Source organism: Electrophorus electricus, chromosome 21 (genome assembly GCF_013358815.1).
Source record: "Electrophorus electricus isolate fEleEle1 chromosome 21, fEleEle1.pri, whole genome shotgun sequence".
NCBI classification, from domain to species: domain Eukaryota; kingdom Metazoa; phylum Chordata; class Actinopteri; order Gymnotiformes; family Gymnotidae; genus Electrophorus; species Electrophorus electricus.
The window spans coordinates 15,356,969-15,375,523 of record NC_049555.1 but is presented as its reverse complement, the minus strand read 5'-3'; the positions used below and the strand labels follow the sequence as shown (position 1 = coordinate 15,375,523).

Sequence of the window (18,555 nt, the reverse complement as noted above, 5' to 3'; positions counted from 1 at the left end):
CTGTAAAAACCCCACACTAGGCCACTAGCAACTATAATAGTCGTACTAACACACAGCAGACTACATCATCTATTAACTACCTTAAGCAAACTTGTTTCCTAACAAGTAACAAGTACAAAAAGCAAGCTTGCAGAACCTGTTTTTGTACATGGTCTACCAGTAAGAGGCATCGTGGTGCTGGTGATCTCGTGTACAGGATGCCAGTCTACTGCCAGTGTTTCAAGGCAAGTGCTAATATTGATTCACAAACCTTTGGTTTAACCACAAGTTAAACCCTCTTGGTAATCCTGATAAAACCGTAAAGACTTTCCTTTACAGTCCGCCATTCTTTCTATGAACACGCAAACACACACACAGAGCTTGTGAAATAAGTGGTTAACCTTGAATTAAACAAATGTGACATAATACAACCACTTCAGCAAACTAAGTTATAGGAAACACCACCACCCCGCCCCACAACAACAATTACACACAGAAGAGTTTTATCCAGGCCAGTTGTTGTCATACTGTGCGTGTGTGTGTGTGTATGTGTGTGTGTGTGTGTGTGTGTGTGTGTGCGCACACAATTTTTTAAGTATTTGGTCTATTAGGAAAACCACATGAACACTGATCGTTTACTTCTGAAAAGCACAAGGCCCAGGAACACTGACAGAAAGGAAGCAGACAGCAGATTCTGTGATGCAGCTCCTCATAACTACTACATAATAAGCATGCCATTTCCCCTCAATAACTCACAATATGAAGTACTGAGTTGTACACTGAGGCCCGAGAAAGCCAGATCTGCAGGCAAAAGCTTGCCATCTAAATGATGCACATTCAGCATGTTTATATTTTTATAAATAAATGATGAACTTAAAAACCAAGAGATTTGATAATATAATGATTACATTTTTTATTTCATAAATTCAAGTATTATAATTTCCCATAAATCTTTTTTGCTATTCTTATAATATAAAACACCATACCTGAGCACAAAACAACACAATTCGTCTGAAACAAAAATTTAAAATGCTTCTGTGTAAATAAATAAAATTTACCGTTGGTGTATGAGTACCAGTCACGTTCAAAAAATATATATAACCTTTTGAGGGGTGTAGAAAAACACCCATTTTTAGATCAAACAGTGGCACGCACTCTTCATCTTTACATGTGACTCTAAAACACCCAGTTAAGCATCTTATAAAACAAACCGGTAAGGCACAGAGCTCAAATTAGCTTTTAGATTTAAAAGAACCTCATTTAGGCAGTTCCCAGTCTCCCTCTTGTGATCAGTCCCCATACTGCACCTCAGCTCGCAGCTCCTTGGTGACGTAGCTGAGGACAGCAGCGGCGACCTTCTGCTGGAGACTCGCATTGGCGGTCACCAGCATGACAAGCTGAGCGACGTCCATCCAGTCCAGCGTCCCCAACACTGCCATGACCTCAGAGAACAGCTTGTCCCGCTGCTGAGGTGGCAACTCCACTATGATCTGAGGGACGGGTTTAAACTGGCCACTGGTCATCCAGCACCCCAGGAGACCCCCGAGAGCACCACCTACAGAAGCAACAAACAGGCCGTTAAAACTACAGCTTCTGTTTAAGAAATAAATAAAGGGAATTTTGTAAGAAACCTTCCTCTAAACTCTTCCAGTGCCACAAACAACATACAGCTTCTCTCATGTTACATTATTATATGTTTTATTATACGTATTATAATGCCATATTTGCAGTGCTTGCAGTAAAGTCAAAACTCATTCTAATTCAAACCAAGCAAGAAAAATTAAGATCGACCTCCTTCGTCACAGATCATGATCACACAGACTTTGCAAACGAAGAAGCAAAGTGATGTCAGAAGCACTGTTTAAGAATACTGTCCTAGAAATCTGACAAAAATATTCAACAGATGTTCACTGAGATGAAAATTCTCCAAGAATTTCCAAATATCCTTTTTATTTGAATCTTGTGCCCAGAATATTGTGTCTGAGCTAAACAGAGAGATTGATCTGAGCAGATCTCCTCCATTCTGTCTGCTCCATGTTCTGCGTTTAGGGTCCAGGTGTGGACAGGTTACTCTTAGTGCCACGGGACAACTCATCCATACAGGAGTCTAACGGTGTGTCTTCTTCTGACATAATCTGCCCTAGCAACAGCAATGTACTGAATGTCTGTCCGGGATTGGAGGAGGGCTCTGGTCATGTGACACAGGCAAAGCTTTGATCTCTGACTCCTTTTAAAAATTCACCGTCTACCGTAACTTCTCAAACTTATAAATTAGTTGTGAAGACAGACTCAGTCAGATTGGGAGAGAGTACATGTTTGTACATTTGCAAAAACTTTAATTGTTAAAGTTACTTAAGTAACTGTATTATGAGATCAAGTCTTAATTTCCCAAAAGTAAGGAAAATGTGTGCTGTGTCACATACTGTCTAGTTACCCGGTATAATTATGGCTTCCGTGTTGAGTGTGCTTGTGACCTCTGAAGCCATTAGATATCAGGTTGGAATTTTTCTGAAATTACTAGGAGTTAATGTAGCTAACTATCCTTTCATTTAACGACCATTTTCGTTTTTTAAAAAGCTCCAATATCAGATATAATTTGTATCTTCTAATGTAGTGGCTCTTGGAGTTCTGGTGCATATTGCTAATCTCTAATGTTTTGACATGAAGTGACCTAAAACAAAACCACTGAGACATGTGGATATACCTAGAGCTATCCCAGGTGGGCCTGCCAGAAGACCCCCTACAAATGCACCTCCTCCAGCAACGGCTGCGCCTTTCCCAGAGTTCTTCACCGCCGCCTTCATCTGCCGGTTGGCCGACACCTCACAGCACAACCTCATAACGTCATCTACGCGCTTGTCCATCGTGGCTGTGAGGAAGTAGGTCACAACAGAAGCCTGGAGGAACGTGCCACAACATAAGCTGGTTCACATTATGGTAGATGGTCATAAGAAAACCTGTTATACATAAACCCCCAAACTGTCACAACCACACCATGAGCTCCCAGCCCCAAGGTGATTCGTCCATGATCATTTTTAAAAGCTATAAAGCCCAATCAAAATTACTGATAGTTAATAAGCCAAATTAAACATGATTTCTATAGAGCAACTAGCAATAATGTAGACATTGCTTATAGGGACTATATTATTTCTGATTCTACTCTGACCATTAGACGAATAAACCCCCTCCTTCACCTCACTACACAGCTCGCTCGTTTCTAATTTGCTGTAACACTTTCACTTATAATGATCCTTGGTTTCCTGACAGTGGATCAGTACAGCAGACCTTTAACTATCAGTGTGGAGGGAAGAACACGACGGGGAGGAGGGCTTCGCTTCTAATGGGAATTACCAGGCAGAATAATTCAAATGGAGACCAATGGAGACCTTAGAAACAAACTTGCTGAGTTCAGCCCGGAGTCCTCCGAGGTATCATTAGCCGTAACCACTAAGCTCTACATATTCACACATCAACGACCATTTTGGACAAAGTGTTTCCCCTCCGTCTCAGACAGTTCGCATGCGGCTAATGTTTTGGACTAAGAATTAGTCCAGTAAATTCTCACCTCGCTGTCAGTCCAATAGGAGCCGTTGGCAATGCTTTCTGCTTCGCTTTCGTTAGAACCGCAGTGCTTGATGGGCTTTCTATCCCCGGTAATCTGTGTTATGTTTCTGTCCCATTTTATTAATCATCACAGGATGGGAATTGTAGTTTTACCTTCCAGACAACTGCCTCAGAAGGTTCACATTATAAATCAGTAGAGGGAAATCAGACACCAGATGAACAAGATAACACAAGCAAGATTTTATATATAGGTTAACAAAATACGATAAGCATACACAGTATTATACACAAAGATTTTTAGTCAGTTCCTCAACAGTGGTATGAAATTTCATAGGTGCAGGATCAATGGTCACTTAAATATTACACAAATATTACAGAAATATTACACGTCTTTAGCCTGCGTTTGAATACCTCAAGGTACTCTGGTTTCCAAACAGCCAGCGGAAGTTCAGTCCTCTGGCCAGGACAGAAGAGTCTCGATGCTTGTATTGCATGAGACTTGAAGCATGGTGTTTCTAGTACTATTAGGATTATTAAAAATACATTTGATCTAAAGTGTGATGTTTTGAATGTTCTCTGAAACGTCTGCATGTCGTATTGTCTCTAAAGGAACCTGAGTGTTCGTAAATAGGGTCTCCTGCCGTCTGTGGTATGCGAGATAGGACAGTTGCACCGTCAGAACATCTGTAAAGCAAATTAGGGACAAAAAACAAATTACAATACTTGTATTATTATTATTTAATCTTAGTTGTTTTCTCCGTAGGTGGAAACATTGCTTGATGTCTGCTTCCCATCACTTACAATATTAATTCAGAACGTAGTGGTAGTCTGTAATGCACATCGTTTAGGTGAAGGGTAAAGGTAGGACATTCCGCTTCATCTTTCCCCTCGCACTGAACAAAGCGGATACGTTTCGCTTCATAAAGTTCTGAGCCGCTGTATCTTAGAACGTGGACCCCTGAACTGGAGCGGAAGTGACGCAGATCTACGCGCTTGTTTACAAATCTAACGGGGATCCCTGCATTCGCACGAGCACCCTGCACGCACTCTCCGCCTCGTGACGTCGGATTAAGCGCGAGCAGAAAACAGGGAGGAGATTCGTGCACATAAACAAGTCGACTCTCCTCAGCGAGGAAATAACTTGACACATTGTTCCACATCTTCAACACTTTTTTTGCGGAATCGTCCGTTTGTTTCTCTACTCTACAGGTGAGCTTCTCACACCGCTTACCTAAAAGTGGTCGGTATCTATGTCAATTAATTTAGCTTTAAAATATCAGGTTTAAGTAAGATATCTTTTTTAGTCTGCTATTTGTGTTGTGTTTGATGTTATCATGACTGTACCATGCCACCTAACCGCTAAATATCACAACGGAAAAGACAAGCGCGTGCCTTAATCGAGAGTATTGAATTATTGGTAAACATTTTTTAACAAAAACATTTTAAATTGTACCCATGACAAACCCCCATATCACGGAGACGTGGAAAACAAGTACAACAAAATAGCTGTTTTGGTCACCAGGAGGCTTAGTGTTATATTGCGTTAACATTACATTTTATAAGCACACAACAGTTCGAGAGGGCTTGATATGACAGCCCTGCACAGCCAGCACCGCTGTGCCCAGCTATTCGGTTTAAACGGTGTTTAGGAGGGCGCAAAAGAAAGCGCTTATACGCCTTATAACTGACTAACCCTAACAAAGAGACATGCGACCGCGCCTGTCAGTGGGGAAGGTCGAGCGCACAGAGGCTTTTGGACAAGCTGTGGAAGAGGAATCTATAGTCGCCTACAGCAGAGCAAAGTACGGAGAGCAGGTTTCTCTGATCCTCCTAATTCACCTATACTCGAATCCTGGGAAAACACTAACACGGTTACTTCAGTTCGTAGAAGATTAACTATATATAACGACACAACTTTATGTAACAACACTGGACACTAAAACCTGACCTTTTTCATCCCACAATCTGAAGCAGTGGGATCATGTGGTACCTTTATACTGAATTCGAATCTGTTTTTAGAATGTTTCTGTCAGACATGGTTTTCAAGTGACAGAGCAACATTTTAAAAACATTATTCATAAATAAGGCTGTTATTACATTTAAAATATGTGCAGACTTGCTTTACAAATGTACCAGTGTACAACTGTCACCTATATTTGGCCTCAGGAACATCCCTATCCAGAGTCCAGCAGTCGTCTCCCAGCTGTATTTATCCAGAGACGTCTGGCACAAAAAGGTTTCATGTATCATCTGTTGACCGGTTTAGTAAGACAGTGCATGGGATCAGACTATAACCTTTTTGTGGCAGTATTGATTTTCTAATCACTCTTTTAGTATTTTTTCTAAAGTCATTCTAAATTAGGAAAAGAATTCCAGACAGTGTTAAAAATAAACTCCACGGGCTAAAGGACACCAGCGGTGCAGGGTGTGTGCTGTTAACACAGTCCCTTCCTGACGTTAAACTCAGATGACCTCTCTGATTACAATAGTGACATATAACAGGTATATACAATACATAGAAATAACCTCCTATCACTAAATCAGCTGAAAAATGGAGGACAAAAAAAGTTACTATGTTTATGATCAGCCACCAGGGGTCATCATAACGTTATTGTTCTGTTGTTTACAGATTACTATCTGAGAGATACGAGGACCACCACTTACAAAAATGATTGGTAAAATATTTGCCCAGCTCCTTGGCAACACAGAGGAATCAGGGTTAGTTGTGGAGAATGACAGCTGTGAGGAGCTGCTGGAGTCTGAAGACGGTGAATGGGTCATCATTAACATACAAGGTGAGTTCTGGAGCAGAACACAAACACCACTCAGGGCCTATGACAGGGTTCAGCATTTAATACATTGGTCTTATTGTCTAGAACCTCAATAATATACTGGAGTTATTCCAAGATGTCCATCTAGTGTGTGGCATTTGAATTGTTTTACCAGTTAGAAACTCAATAACTGAGATTTAACAATGATTCCAACCTAAACGCAGCGATGTCAGTGGGTCGTGTGGTGTGTGCAGAGCGCCAGGCTCCAGATGTCACTCGTGGAGGTTCTCTGGAGAACCTGCTCATCGAGCACCCCAGCATGTCTGTGTATCAGATACGCCGTCGCAGGTTTAAGGAGGAAGACAGTGCTGATGAAGATGATGACCCTCCCAGGTCAGTAGGTCTCAGTCTTTGTGTCACAGTAGCACGTGCACTGCAGGAACTGTGTCGGTTCTCTCTGATTGTACAGGAGACATCTTGTCCTCTAGTAAACCTGTCTTTGATCATGTCAGAGTATCTGTTGTGTCTACATTATCTCTGTGATGACGCCAGGCCCCGCTGCCACGCTGGCTGTGTCACCCCTTGCAGGCCAGTGCCAGTCAGGCAGGTTTCATGGCGTATCGCAGTATTCGGCCTCCAGCCGCCATGCCGCTCCCTGCTGGTCTCTCTGCAGCGGGCCCGAGCTTACACAGAGCGCAGGAAGCTGAACCATAGTGCCCTCAACAGGCACAACCTGGCCAAGACACGCTTCTTGCCCACTGATCACCGCTACAGATACTTCAAGCAACCTACTCGGCGCCCATGCAACTACTGAACCAGTCTTGAAACCACTCATGCCTGGAGCCACTGAATAAACCAACCACACATGTGAACCTCTGAGTGTTGGCAGAAAGCCTACCAAGGCCATTAAACATTAAAACATGTCCCCTTAAGTGATGCCATTACAGGGTTGAGACAACTAGATTGCAGCTTGCTATAAGGAATATGTGGGAATCTTGTGTAATTTCACTAGTGTTGAGGAAGGTATTTGTTAGGAAAGCGTGTTTAGGACTCACGTTAGGTGCAGTAATACAGGTGAGGGTGGATTTGTCTTTTAGCTGTAGTTGGTACACTCAAGTTCCTTTGACAGTAGAGTACGTTTATTGTGAAACTGATCTAAGATATTTTGAATGAAAATATAATTGTTCAATAGTTATGGAATGAGGGTGATAAAGGATAGAGCTGGCAAGTGAGTAAAAGGTTGTTGGGCTTTGTGATTTCCTGCTGAAGCAGATGTTGTATGTAACCTGTTTTCTCTTAACCAGCACAGACACACTTGCTGTATTGTCTAAGGTTCCTGTGTTTTATCTGTAAATGCAGACTGTATATATTAATGAAACATGTTAGTGTTTTGTATCCAATAATATATTTGTTTAAATTCACTTTTAAAATGCAAAATAAAAATGTTTTATTACTGTTTTATCATCACAGTGAGGATTTCACTGTCTGAAAGATTTAACAACATAACCCGAAAAGATGTTTTTCCCCATGTAGCTTTATAGATATAGCTCTGATCATGTTCGTCACTTGCGAAGGCTGTGGATTTTCTCCATAAACCTTCTCACCCTCTCCGGATCGACGTCATTGTCCCAACGGCCAAGTTTCTTAAAATATGAGCCGATGATCATGGCATTTGCATCCAGGTAGTGTTCCACGTTGTCAATAGTCACTCCAGAGCCAGTCAGCACAGGGAGTCTTGCAGCCTGAACAACCTCTGAAAGATAAATGGGAGGTGAATCTGATCAGGTTTGGGAGGGCAGTGGTGACTTAGTGCAGAGGATTCACACGAACATGCCAGTCTAACAGGCAGCACAGGGGCTTGGTGGTTAGTATGTTTGTCTCTCAGTTCTAGGGTCATGGGTTTGAGTCCCTATCTGGGTGGAGTTTCCATGTTCTCTGTGTGTGTGTGTGGGTTTCCTCCCACAGTTCAAAAACACGGAGATTAGGTTGACTGGATATATGTAGGTATGTCCAGTGATGGTTGTTGTTCTGTGTGTGTGTGTGTGTGTGTCCAGCGATGGCTGGTTCTCTGTCCTGGTCTTCATCTCCTCTGCTATAGTTTCTGATAGAGAGAACACTGATACACTGTGGGCCAACTGGCTGCTACACTAAACCTTTGACTTCATACACTAACAAATCCACACACACGCACATCACTATGTAAAGGTTCTTCATGCCTCATACAATCAAAGCAGACAAAAAACAAAACAAAAAAACCCATCTCAACCAATCAGGTAGCAGGCCTGGTGGAACTCAACCAATCAGGCAGTGTGCCAAACACACCAGCTGGGCAGCAAGCTTGCTCTCATGCCTCCGTTTCCATGCCAACCCAATCAGCACCAGCCTGAAGGCATTGGTTAAAACAGTCTGCAGCACTGCAGTCTATTTTAGGACAAGCAGAATGGCACATGCAGTGCAGAATATGGGTCACATGACCAGGGAGGAGAGACCCACCTGCCCACAGGAGCCATTACAGGCCGCAGACACACAACCATTCACACAGACGATAACTTGGAGAGGAACTCCGGACTGGACAGTTAATGAGTGTGTGATTGTGTAAGTGTCAGAGTGAAAAGTTCGAAACAGCAATGCAGTCATCAGTTAAGATTAATCTTTTATGCCATTTCTTCAAGTTTTGGACTATTCATTCCTGTGGGACTGGCTCTGCCAAACAGGAAACACTAACACTAAAGGAGAACGAACACATTCTTTTCCACTGCATGACCAAACAGATGCTAAGGCCGCTCCGCACCGCTCCCGCGTCCTGAGGCCGCTCACGTTTTCTTATTCCACAAGTGTGCTGGACATTGGGATGGATTTGTGGCAGTGACGGGTTCTTGCCATAATTATGTCGATAATCATGCAAGTGCTTGACAAGATGCATAATTTGGTGTTTTCTGAACTAGTTTTGCTGTTTTGTTTTATGTGTGTAAATCAACACAGGGCACAATCACAAACCAAATACTGGTAATGAAACAGAAGGCAACAAGAAAAGTCTTAGCTTCGTCTGTATAGAACCAATCAGCAAATCCGTGTCATTAAACCATCCCACCCAGAGGAGTCTGTGTCTCTGCACAGTGTGAGTGAGCGTGTACGAGTGCTGTGCTGAACTGCGGAACAGTTAACGTCCGTACTCAGAACTGCTCGGTCTGACAGTGGAAAAGAGGCTCATATCTCTATGTGAGCGTTCACCACATGGGTCACGACACCTTCACCTGGAAGGCAGTTTCAGAATGAAACATCTAATGTCTCCAAGTCAAAGGTAACTCTGCACAGAAGTACAGCTTCTCTCTGACAGACAGCATCTGCCATAGGCATGATAGCACCCCCTACAGGATTGCAAGTAAAGTGATTCATGAATCAACAGTAACAAGTGAAGAGGAAATACATGAGGTTACCAAGACGAAGCACCAGATATGAACTGCACTCTTCTAGTCTGCCATGTATAGAACTGTAGGCCTTCAATGAAAATGTTTTTTAAATGTATAAGATGTGCTAGCTTGGAGTTATGTGACTGATTAAACAAATTAAGTTTACCATTGCTCAAGCACACAGATTTGAACACAGTTTACCTAGAAGATGTATACATAATGAACCCCAGGGCGCACGAGCGGCAGAACGGTGACCGTATCTCCCATCCGGTTCTCTGTGTCCGAGAGAGACAACTCACCCTTAAGCTCTGCAGGATCCGCTCGGACGCCAGTGGCAGGACCTGTGATGACCAGACCATCCGACAGAAAGAGTTCAGCTGCCTGGGCTGTCTCAGCGATGCTCACATCTGCGGTCAGCGCATGAGCGCTGCGACAATACCAAGCACAGGTCATAAAACACGTCTGACCAGAGGATGTCCTACAGACTGACCATCAGTGTTCAAGCAAGGAGAAATTATGCTGACTTAAATGACAAACATTGCTCTTCACATACATGTTTTAGCAGTCTGGGTTGTGTCTTTCTGATGGTTTTTTTTCTGCTGGCGTTTCCATGGTGATGAGGTGCCATGCTCCCTTTACCTGTGTTTCTTCTTGATGTCAGTGAAGATCTGAATGTGTTCTGCTCCAATCTGCCTGCGGAAACGCAGCAGTTCTCCAGCACACGCATTCAGGAGACCCTCATCAGCAACGTGGGAAAACACGAAGCCCTCTGCTCGGATGAAATCCAGCCCTGGAGATTGGAGGGGTACAGACGTTAAAATACTCACTTAAACAGCCCTGCAGTATCAGGACCTGAGAGAAGAACCTGTAACAGCACTGGGCAGTTCTGCCAAACACAGGCCTGAAGAAGAGTGTTTAAATGTGCTTAAAGGTGTTTAACAGTGTTTCGATTTGTTTAAAAGTGATTAAAGATATTTTATGTGTGTCAATGGGTACCCTGGATTAGAGAGAGAGAGAGAGAGAGAGAGAGAGAGAGAGAGAGAGAGAGCTGACCAATCACAGACAACCCAGCTAAGTGTTTTGGGAGTGTATAGATGAATCATGGTATTCATACAATGCAGAAAATGTAAATAATCAGGGTCATATAACATAGTCCAATCTTGAACTAGGTCACATCAATATTACACTGCAACCATAACAGTGTGACAACTACAGAAGAATATTTGTTGTCCATATCACACCTGCTGCAAGTGCCACAGCCAGAGCAGTCTGGTTGGCAGCCGATAGTATCTGTACGCCGATGGGCAGGGACGGGTAAAGGCTCCTGACGGCAGCACACACAGCCGTCATAGATGCACACACCTCTGGACCCACGTCGAACACATAAGGGACATCATGCATGTTCTCGATAATCAGCCCATCCTGTCAAAAAGTAAGAAAGACACACGGCACACACAGGAAGGACAACATGAATACTAGTAAACAATGATCAAAATGTCAACAAAACCACAGTTTTATGGACAAGCCAAAATAATAATAACAACAACAACAATAATAATAAAAATAATAATACAATATTATTATTATTATTATTATTATTATTATTATTATTATTATTACTACTACTATAATCATTATCCAGTTTAACATTTCTAACTGCAAGTGACATTAAATGGCTTGAAATGGCTTCAGACATTGAAATGAAGAAGTTTTTGCTTGTCCTAACCATGCGGAGGGTCAGGAGCTACTGGATGGCAGAAACATGTTTTCTCTGATCTAAAAATGACCTCACATGGGATATCTGATAGAAAACAGTTTAACCCTCAGTTTCTTACAGGTAGCACGTTAATCTACATTCACACAGATGTGGTGGACAGAACTCAAACATCTCAAGCTCATGAGTGAGTAACGTCACACGAAGGACCTCACTCACAGCTGCATATCTGGGGTTTGAACTGCAGATGAGCGAGTCTCAGAAAACATGGCAACAAAACAATATGACCATAAAAAACAGTCACCAGATTAAAGAACAAGATGGTCTCTCTTCACATACAGAGAGCAGGCACAGAAGAAAAGCCAAAATCCACTCATCAAACATCAAGAGAAATTAATCTACACATCTATATCCCAATGCTGACTCGTGTCTAGATTACAGATGGTAAATAGTATATTGTGTGCAGTGGTCATTGTTTCATTCACCTCTAACAGGCTTTAAGCCTAATGATGAGATTTTGTTTGTGTCTATTTTCAAATTCTCAAAAGTCCAATGCATTAGCGCATATGTGTGATTCACGCAGACTCTGCTTACTTCAAACAATTTATGTCAAATCAAAGATCTGCTATGAGCTCGATACCTGATACCCAACCCTAGACACCCAACCCTAGATACCCAACCATAGACAACAAACTCTAGACACCTAACCCTAGATACAAAACACTACATACCTAACCCTACATACTTCACCCTAGATTCTGTTTCTGGCTGCTACTGGTGACTGCTATGTTCAGTATAGCATGTCACTGACTCCTATGCACAAACCCATTTTACATATTCCCAGTACTGTGTACTGGTCAAAATAAATGCACTGTCTGCTCATTGCATATTGCATTTATTGTTATGGTATTATTGCACTGCACTGTTGCACTCCTGTAGTGTGTTGTCTGTTGCACTTGTTTTGTGTTGAACTATGGTCCTGGAGAAACATTGTTTCATTTTTGCTGTGTACTTGTATATAGCTGAAATGACATTAAAGCCTTTTGAAAGTGAGATACCTAACCCTAGACACCTAACCATAGATACCTAACCCTAAACACCTAATCCTACATACCCAAACATAGATACCCAACCCTACATACCTAACCCTATATATCCAATCCTAGACACCTAACCCTAGATACCCAACCCTGCAGATCTCTACGTACGAGGTCTGCGTGGTGGTAGATTTCTGCTTCTCGACAAGCCTCTTCAATTATCTCGGGGACAGTGACTCTGCTCAAAGGGCTGCCTGCAAGAAATGGTTCAACAGCAGGGCAACAACCTTTGTATTATTTTTCACTGCAGTCATACAATATAGAGTACAATATCAATTGTATATAGCTTACCAGGTAAGGCTCGCACATGAATCATACCAATAATGTTTGTTTTCAAACGTCCAAAAAGGTTTACAAACTTCATTTCTCAATTCTCGCCAAAATCTCCTCAGTCACGAGACCGGTCAAAGGTCATCTGCTTTGGTATGGTTCAACACTCCAGATCAGGTTTCCACAGGTCTAATAAAGCCTCCCAATGTCATGTTCCAGGTTTCCACAGGTCTAATAAAGCCTCCCAATGTCATGTTCCAGGTTTCCACAGGTCTAAAGCCTCGGCATGCCACTACTTGGCTATTAACACAAAATAATCATCTAATGAGTTTTTCCTGAGCGTGGCATGCCGAACGGCCGAAGGTTTACTTCTAAACACGTACATGTTCTATCATATTAACACAAGTGCAACACAAAATAAGTTTTTTTAAAGAGAAATCCAGTTTTGTTTACTTCTTGAGGCTGCTGGCCACGTGCTCACCGCACTTCCGGGGTCATACTGTCTCCGCCTGCGTGACGTCATCCACACACGCCTTCACTTTGCCGGCAAAATTTTGAATATGTTTAAAAACTAAAGCAAGTTTTACTGAGAGTGGAGGCCGGGATAGACACCATAACACTGGAGTGTGCGTGCGGGCTAACGCAGGGTCATAGCTGCGCGCTCCACTGCGCAGTTCTGGGGCTGCTGCGCTTATAAGAGCAAGATGACATCAGCAGAGGAGCGGGACGCTGGAAGACAGTATAACACACGGCGCAGAGCAGCAGCACTGTAACACCTCAGGGGGATGCAGCCGTCGTTCTTCCTACAGAATACGATGGCTTCCAGATAGCAACTGATTTTCGGCGTCCAGTTTCTCAGCTTCGTGTTGAGAGCAGCTACGAGGTTCGAAGGCGCTTCCGCTCTGTGATACAAACTTTACATTTATTACCGACCTGAGCGGAAACGGTCACGGGTGGCGTCTTAAACAACACTAACCACCCGGCTAATGGTGATGTTGTGGATGATAATGTTGGCAGAGTTCGTGTAGATGAGGAATAAGCAGCTCGGTCATTTTCTGCTCCTCCTGAGCAGTGAGGTTTGTGTGTAGTTTAACCGTTTAACCATTAGTCCAGGTCTGCTGGTTTGGGGAGGACACGGTAGCCCTGCGCGCCGTGGCCCTGGTGGAGAGGAGCGGTGTGTTGCGGTTTTGTTGCCAAAATGGTGCCCGTTTTCGTCCCCGCGCCGAGAGCTTTGTGCGGGTGTGGGGGGTTGGGGAGCCAACGCTAATGAAATATCGCTAAATCCCAAATAACACGCGACTCTCCTTCCTGTTTTACAGGCTCTCTGGTCAAAGCGTCCGAGCGTGTGGATATAATGCCAAGTAAGAAAGTGTAAGTTTCCATTTCGTATAGTTTGACCATGCTGTGACAGTCCGGTCGTGGAGAACGGTTTAGACACGAGCTAAACACACAGTGTGGGACTGCTACTATTTCAGACTAAACGCTGAACTGAGATCTACTACAGATGGTGCTCCTAAACACACAGCGGCGCGGGCCAGGAAGAGAAAAGCAGACGTCGCAGTTGTAAGTTCACTTGTTTTCCACATTAGCTGAACCAGGAACAGCAGAGCGTCGTAAACCCCACGACCACGCTTGTTCCCTCTGATTATGCAGCATTTACAAGATCCAGACGAGGAAATGGCAGAGATGACCAAAAAGAAGCAGTGTCCACCGCAGGTCAGAAGCTCCACTTGGATTAAGCTTATCTTGGCTTTATGAGCTTCCCTGGTTTCCCACACTCACTCAAACTTGCAGTTGGTTTTGAACAGTGGAATTGGGTCTGTATGGTGTGAGCTGAGTTGTTCCTACGTAGAATGCCACTTCACAACATTCTTTTTTACTTTTCAGAATGTGTAACAAAAGGTTGAATGGGCCTCACTATTTTGAATATTATTTTCACTTTCTTTTGACCACCTCAACACTCTGAATACATCACAGCTGCCTGACTTGTTAGACTGACCTGTGTATGAAATGTGTCGGGGGGGTTGCGTCTGTTCAGTGAAGAGAAAAGTGGCTTTATGGTAGTGACGTTGCTGTTTGTATTGTCCAGTTGAGGGCCATGGGGTGTGCATGGTGGGTGATTTCTGTTTTTATCCGTTGGGTAACTCTCCTCTTTTTGTGTGTTTCTCTTCCACCCCCCCTTTCCTTGGTCCTGCTCAGACCTGCTGGAGTTCCTGCACAGGTTACCCAAGCCCGTGTAGGCGGATTCCAGTGCCAGAAGAGGTTGAGGAACCGGTTGCCATCAGCAGTGTGGGATTCACCCAATACACCTCCAGAAACCTTTTCATCACCCCAACGCGACCACCTCCCCTGCCTTCTCTCAGGTGAGCCTGGAGTTGTTTCAGTAGGACACTGATCGCTTGTAAATACAGTGAACTGTTTGGGAGACTGGGGTGTTCCAAAAAAATGTCCGTTCTCACATTCTAGTGAGTGACTGTTTTGGTTCTCACATGGTGTGATCTATGTCTGATGTGGAGAAAGTTGTGAACCTGGCTAAGGCACGGTCCTCAGACCTGCCCCGTGGGGTCCGTGCTTTCTCAGTTTCTCTGGAGTGGGAGATGGAGCCTGATGGTGTCTGTCTGCTTCTGGGCCATCTGAATATACAGCTGTATGTGCTACATTGTGTGTGCAAAACCAAATCTGATGAGGTTTGTTTTATTTTATTTTTGTTTCATAATTCCATTCCCACAGTTGGGCAAGTAAAGATGATGTATGGAGCAACTTGCTAAGAAAAGAGAAACTGTATCCTCACGACACCCATGTGATGGAGAGACATCCCGCCCTTCAGCCCAGAATGAGGGCCATACTCCTGGATTGGCTCATGGAGGTAAACATCAATCAAACACCTTTTAGAACACTGACGCATTTTAATCTGATCTCGTTAAGAAGGGCCAGGTCTGTGCACAGAGTGTCCCCTCACTGAGGCGCATGAAGGCCACTCTGTAGCTCTCTTGCCCTTCCTTTTCAAATGCAGATTGATCCGGGATTAGATCATGACGCAGATTCCTCAGCCTTGTGTCTGTAGATTACCTGGTCACTTTGCCTTTATTTTCTACCCTTGCAGGGTTTGTCCTAAAACCTCTGTCCTTTTGTTTCTTCTCAGGTTTGTGAAGTCTACAAACTGCACAGAGAAACGTTTTACTTGGGACAGGACTACTTTGATCGCTTCATGGCCACCCAGGAGAACGTCCTGAAGACCACCCTGCAGCTCATCGGCATTGCTGCTCTCTTTATTGCTGCCAAAATGGAGGTGCATCACTTCAAACTCCACGTTATTCTGATGTTGCGCTAAGACCGAATAAGACCGAGTCATTTTGGACTAGTTACTCTGACAGATTGGTTCTCTTTATTGCCCATACAGTGTAGAGTACTGAGGTGCCATATGTTCTGTCCTACAGGAAATTTACCCTCCCAAAGTTCACCAGTTTGCTTACGTTACGGATGGAGCTTGCACAGAAGAAGAAATCCTTGATATGGAAGTCATAATCATGAAGGTCATATCACGACCTGTTTTAAATGTTTTTAACACTTGAGCTTTCTTTGCTTTGGTATTGCAGACAAACACAACCACAGAATTACAGGGAAAAAAACAAAAACAATTACCGTAATCTCTCCTCCATGTGTTTCTCCTTTAGGAACTGAACTGGAGTCTCAGTCCTCTCACTCCTGTGGCCTGGCTCAACATCTACATGCAGATGGCCTACCTGAAGGAGAGTGACCATGTCCTCCTGCCACAGTACCCACAGTCCACGTTTGTGCAGATTGCCGAGGTAGGTTCTGGTTTCGGTGTTCCTCCTCCGCCTCCATTCCACTGATGCCGCCAGTGCTGGGTGAGAGGATACTGAAACACTTTTGTTTATGCTGCAGTAAAGACAAATGGAACTGTAGAGATAGGAAGAGTCCTTCTAGGGATGTAGACAATGGTGTTCCTCCTCGTCTTTGACTGGGGTGATGGTGGATGGTAATGCCTGTGGCTTTTCTCATGTAGCTCCTGAACTTGTGCATCTTGGATCTCAGAAGTCTGGAGTTCTCCTACAGCCTGCTGGCAGCGTCTGCCCTGTTTCACTTCTCTTCCCTGGAACTGGTGATGAAGGTCTCAGGTGAGAGCAGCTTTGTGGTTTGAATCTCTTACTGCAGGTGTAAATCTGGGCTTCAGGTTTAAGTGCGTGTATGTGTCAGGGCTGAAGTGGTGTGATGTGGAGCCATGTGTGAGGTGGATGGTTCCTTTTGCCATGGCTATCCGTGAAGTAGGCAGCTCCTCACTGAAGATGTTCAAGGGCATCGCAGCAGATGACGCACACAACATCCAGACCCACGTACCCTACCTCGACTGGCTGGTGAGTGTGTTTCCTCAGGGTCCTTCAGCTGCTGGAAACTTGGGTTTGTCTGAGCGTGATTTTAAGAGGTTTAGAAGCAGGCCTGTAGTATGACAACACGCACGCCAACTGGATGGTGGAAAGGACCAGGAGGCTTTGGAGACAGCCCTCCCACTCCCATTGTTTCTACCGTGTCCTCCCTTCTGAGTCTTTGTTTTGATTCTGTAGGGGAAGGTCTACACGTATCAGCTTGTGGACATGGATCATAGCCAGAGATCCCAGGTCCCAGCCGGGGTGCTTACTCCTCCGCCCAGCAGTGAGAAGCCCGAGACCTTGGCCTCCTGATGGCACTGTGGAACATGGAGATGGCAAAACACAGTGCCTTAATAGGATACGCAAGCATCGGGTTCTATAAGCATGCACACCTTGCAGTTCTGATTTGTTGGGGGGGGGGGGTTTATTCTAATTTTATATCTAGACTTGAAATACCCTTTGAGGGTTTTATTATTGTTCTTATTTTCTGGGTGGACAAGTACAGATCACCTGTGTTTGTTTGCCCTGATTTGCTGCTAAATATGGAATGGTGAGGCCTGACTCACAGGAAGTTCAATAATCACCATATATTGATTGGTCACGTGGGATTATGACTTGTGGATTACCAAGGACAGGATTTATTTTACTTTTTTTTTTTTTTGTGGTTTGCCTCCAAATGAATTTTTAATTTTTTAAATCTGTTTTTAAATTAAATGCTGCTACCTTTGTATTTTATAAGACAAAATAAAAGTCTAAACTTACATGCACTGTTCCTCCTTTACTGCTCCCTTCACACAAAGCTGACTGACTGAAAAAGCACTAGACAGTTAAGACAGAGGGACTTCAGGATTGTGTCCCATTTTGCTGTGAGTTATACTGTGTATGACTATGTATGTGACAAATAAACCGAACTTGAACTAGTGCTTTTTTACACTGGTTTCAAAGACATCCAGGGCTGTAATGAGTGCCACTCCATACACTTCATGACTACTACAGCAAAGAACTCTTAAAACATTGTGAGCGTGAGAGGAGATGGGTCTGCCAGCCTCTGTCTGGGGGGCTGGAGCTCCAAAGTGACTGGAACGCAAGATGCGCAGTCTGTAATCTCCAGTCACCACAGGATGTTTTGCCTTTTCTGTTGTCTTCACACCACTATCCTGTCTGATTTGCTTGTTGTTAACTGTCTTGTCTGTTCTCCAGACTTCGTCTCGGCTGTCTGTGTGCTTGCCTGTGTTCTCTGGTGTGGTATTGTTTTTACAGTGGGAACAGGTTCAGGTGGCGATGACTGCACTGGAGGGTCTTTTGACTGGCAGATTTGAGTTACTCAAATGTAGTTTTAACTTGATTCTCAGCATCCAAGTT

The 18,555-nt window shown here is 43.8% G+C and overlaps 4 protein-coding genes across 8 annotated transcripts; 2 read left to right on the top strand and 2 right to left on the bottom strand.

Moving 5' to 3' along the window:
- Positions 1-867: 867 nt before the first annotated feature.
- Positions 868-4,533, bottom strand: LOC113591785 (protein C19orf12 homolog). The gene is made up of 4 exons (XM_027032430.2): positions 4,345-4,533; positions 3,545-4,227; positions 2,684-2,876; positions 868-1,534 (listed from the first exon to the last, which is right to left on the bottom strand). Exons 3-4 carry the CDS (start codon positions 2,841-2,843, stop codon positions 1,269-1,271), a joined length of 426 nt encoding a protein of 141 aa, XP_026888231.2. The 5' UTR covers positions 2,844-2,876; positions 3,545-4,227; positions 4,345-4,533; the 3' UTR covers positions 868-1,268.
- A 35-nt stretch (positions 4,534-4,568) lies between these two features.
- si:ch211-260e23.9 (tumor protein p53-inducible nuclear protein 2) lies at positions 4,569-7,778 on the top strand. 3 transcript variants are annotated; one of them, XM_027032428.2, is made up of 4 exons: positions 4,569-4,752; positions 6,173-6,338; positions 6,569-6,707; positions 6,867-7,778. In XM_027032428.2, exons 2-4 carry the CDS (start codon positions 6,212-6,214, stop codon positions 7,126-7,128), a joined length of 528 nt encoding a protein of 175 aa, XP_026888229.2. In that variant the 5' UTR covers positions 4,569-4,752; positions 6,173-6,211; the 3' UTR covers positions 7,129-7,778. The 3 variants fall into 3 exon arrangements, with proteins under 3 accessions (XP_026888229.2, XP_026888230.2, XP_026888228.2); XM_027032429.2 differs by having other exon boundaries at positions 6,539-6,707; positions 6,903-7,778; XM_027032427.2 differs by having other exon boundaries at positions 6,539-6,707.
- zgc:162297 (uncharacterized protein LOC555865 homolog) lies at positions 7,593-13,412 on the bottom strand. Of its 3 annotated transcripts, XM_027032424.2 has the most exons (6): positions 12,827-13,280; positions 12,647-12,729; positions 10,966-11,146; positions 10,364-10,514; positions 10,024-10,151; positions 7,593-8,067 (listed from the first exon to the last, which is right to left on the bottom strand). In XM_027032424.2, the coding sequence occupies exons 1-6, from the start codon at positions 12,897-12,899 to the stop codon at positions 7,877-7,879; spliced, it is 807 nt and encodes a 268-aa protein (XP_026888225.1). In that variant the 5' UTR covers positions 12,900-13,280; the 3' UTR covers positions 7,593-7,876. The 3 variants fall into 3 exon arrangements, with proteins under 3 accessions (XP_026888225.1, XP_026888226.1, XP_026888227.1); XM_027032425.2 differs by lacking the exons at positions 12,647-12,729; positions 12,827-13,280 and adding an exon at positions 13,287-13,412; XM_027032426.2 differs by lacking the exon at positions 12,647-12,729.
- Positions 13,413-13,428: 16 nt separating this feature from the next.
- On the top strand, positions 13,429-17,954 carry ccne1 (cyclin E1). The gene is made up of 12 exons (XM_027032423.2): positions 13,429-13,688; positions 14,125-14,176; positions 14,281-14,368; positions 14,459-14,521; positions 15,005-15,168; positions 15,536-15,671; positions 15,948-16,094; positions 16,243-16,338; positions 16,480-16,614; positions 16,833-16,944; positions 17,024-17,181; positions 17,389-17,954. Exons 2-12 carry the CDS (start codon positions 14,160-14,162, stop codon positions 17,503-17,505), a joined length of 1,233 nt encoding a protein of 410 aa, XP_026888224.1. The 5' UTR covers positions 13,429-13,688; positions 14,125-14,159; the 3' UTR covers positions 17,506-17,954.
- Positions 17,955-18,555: the final 601 nt, after the last annotated feature.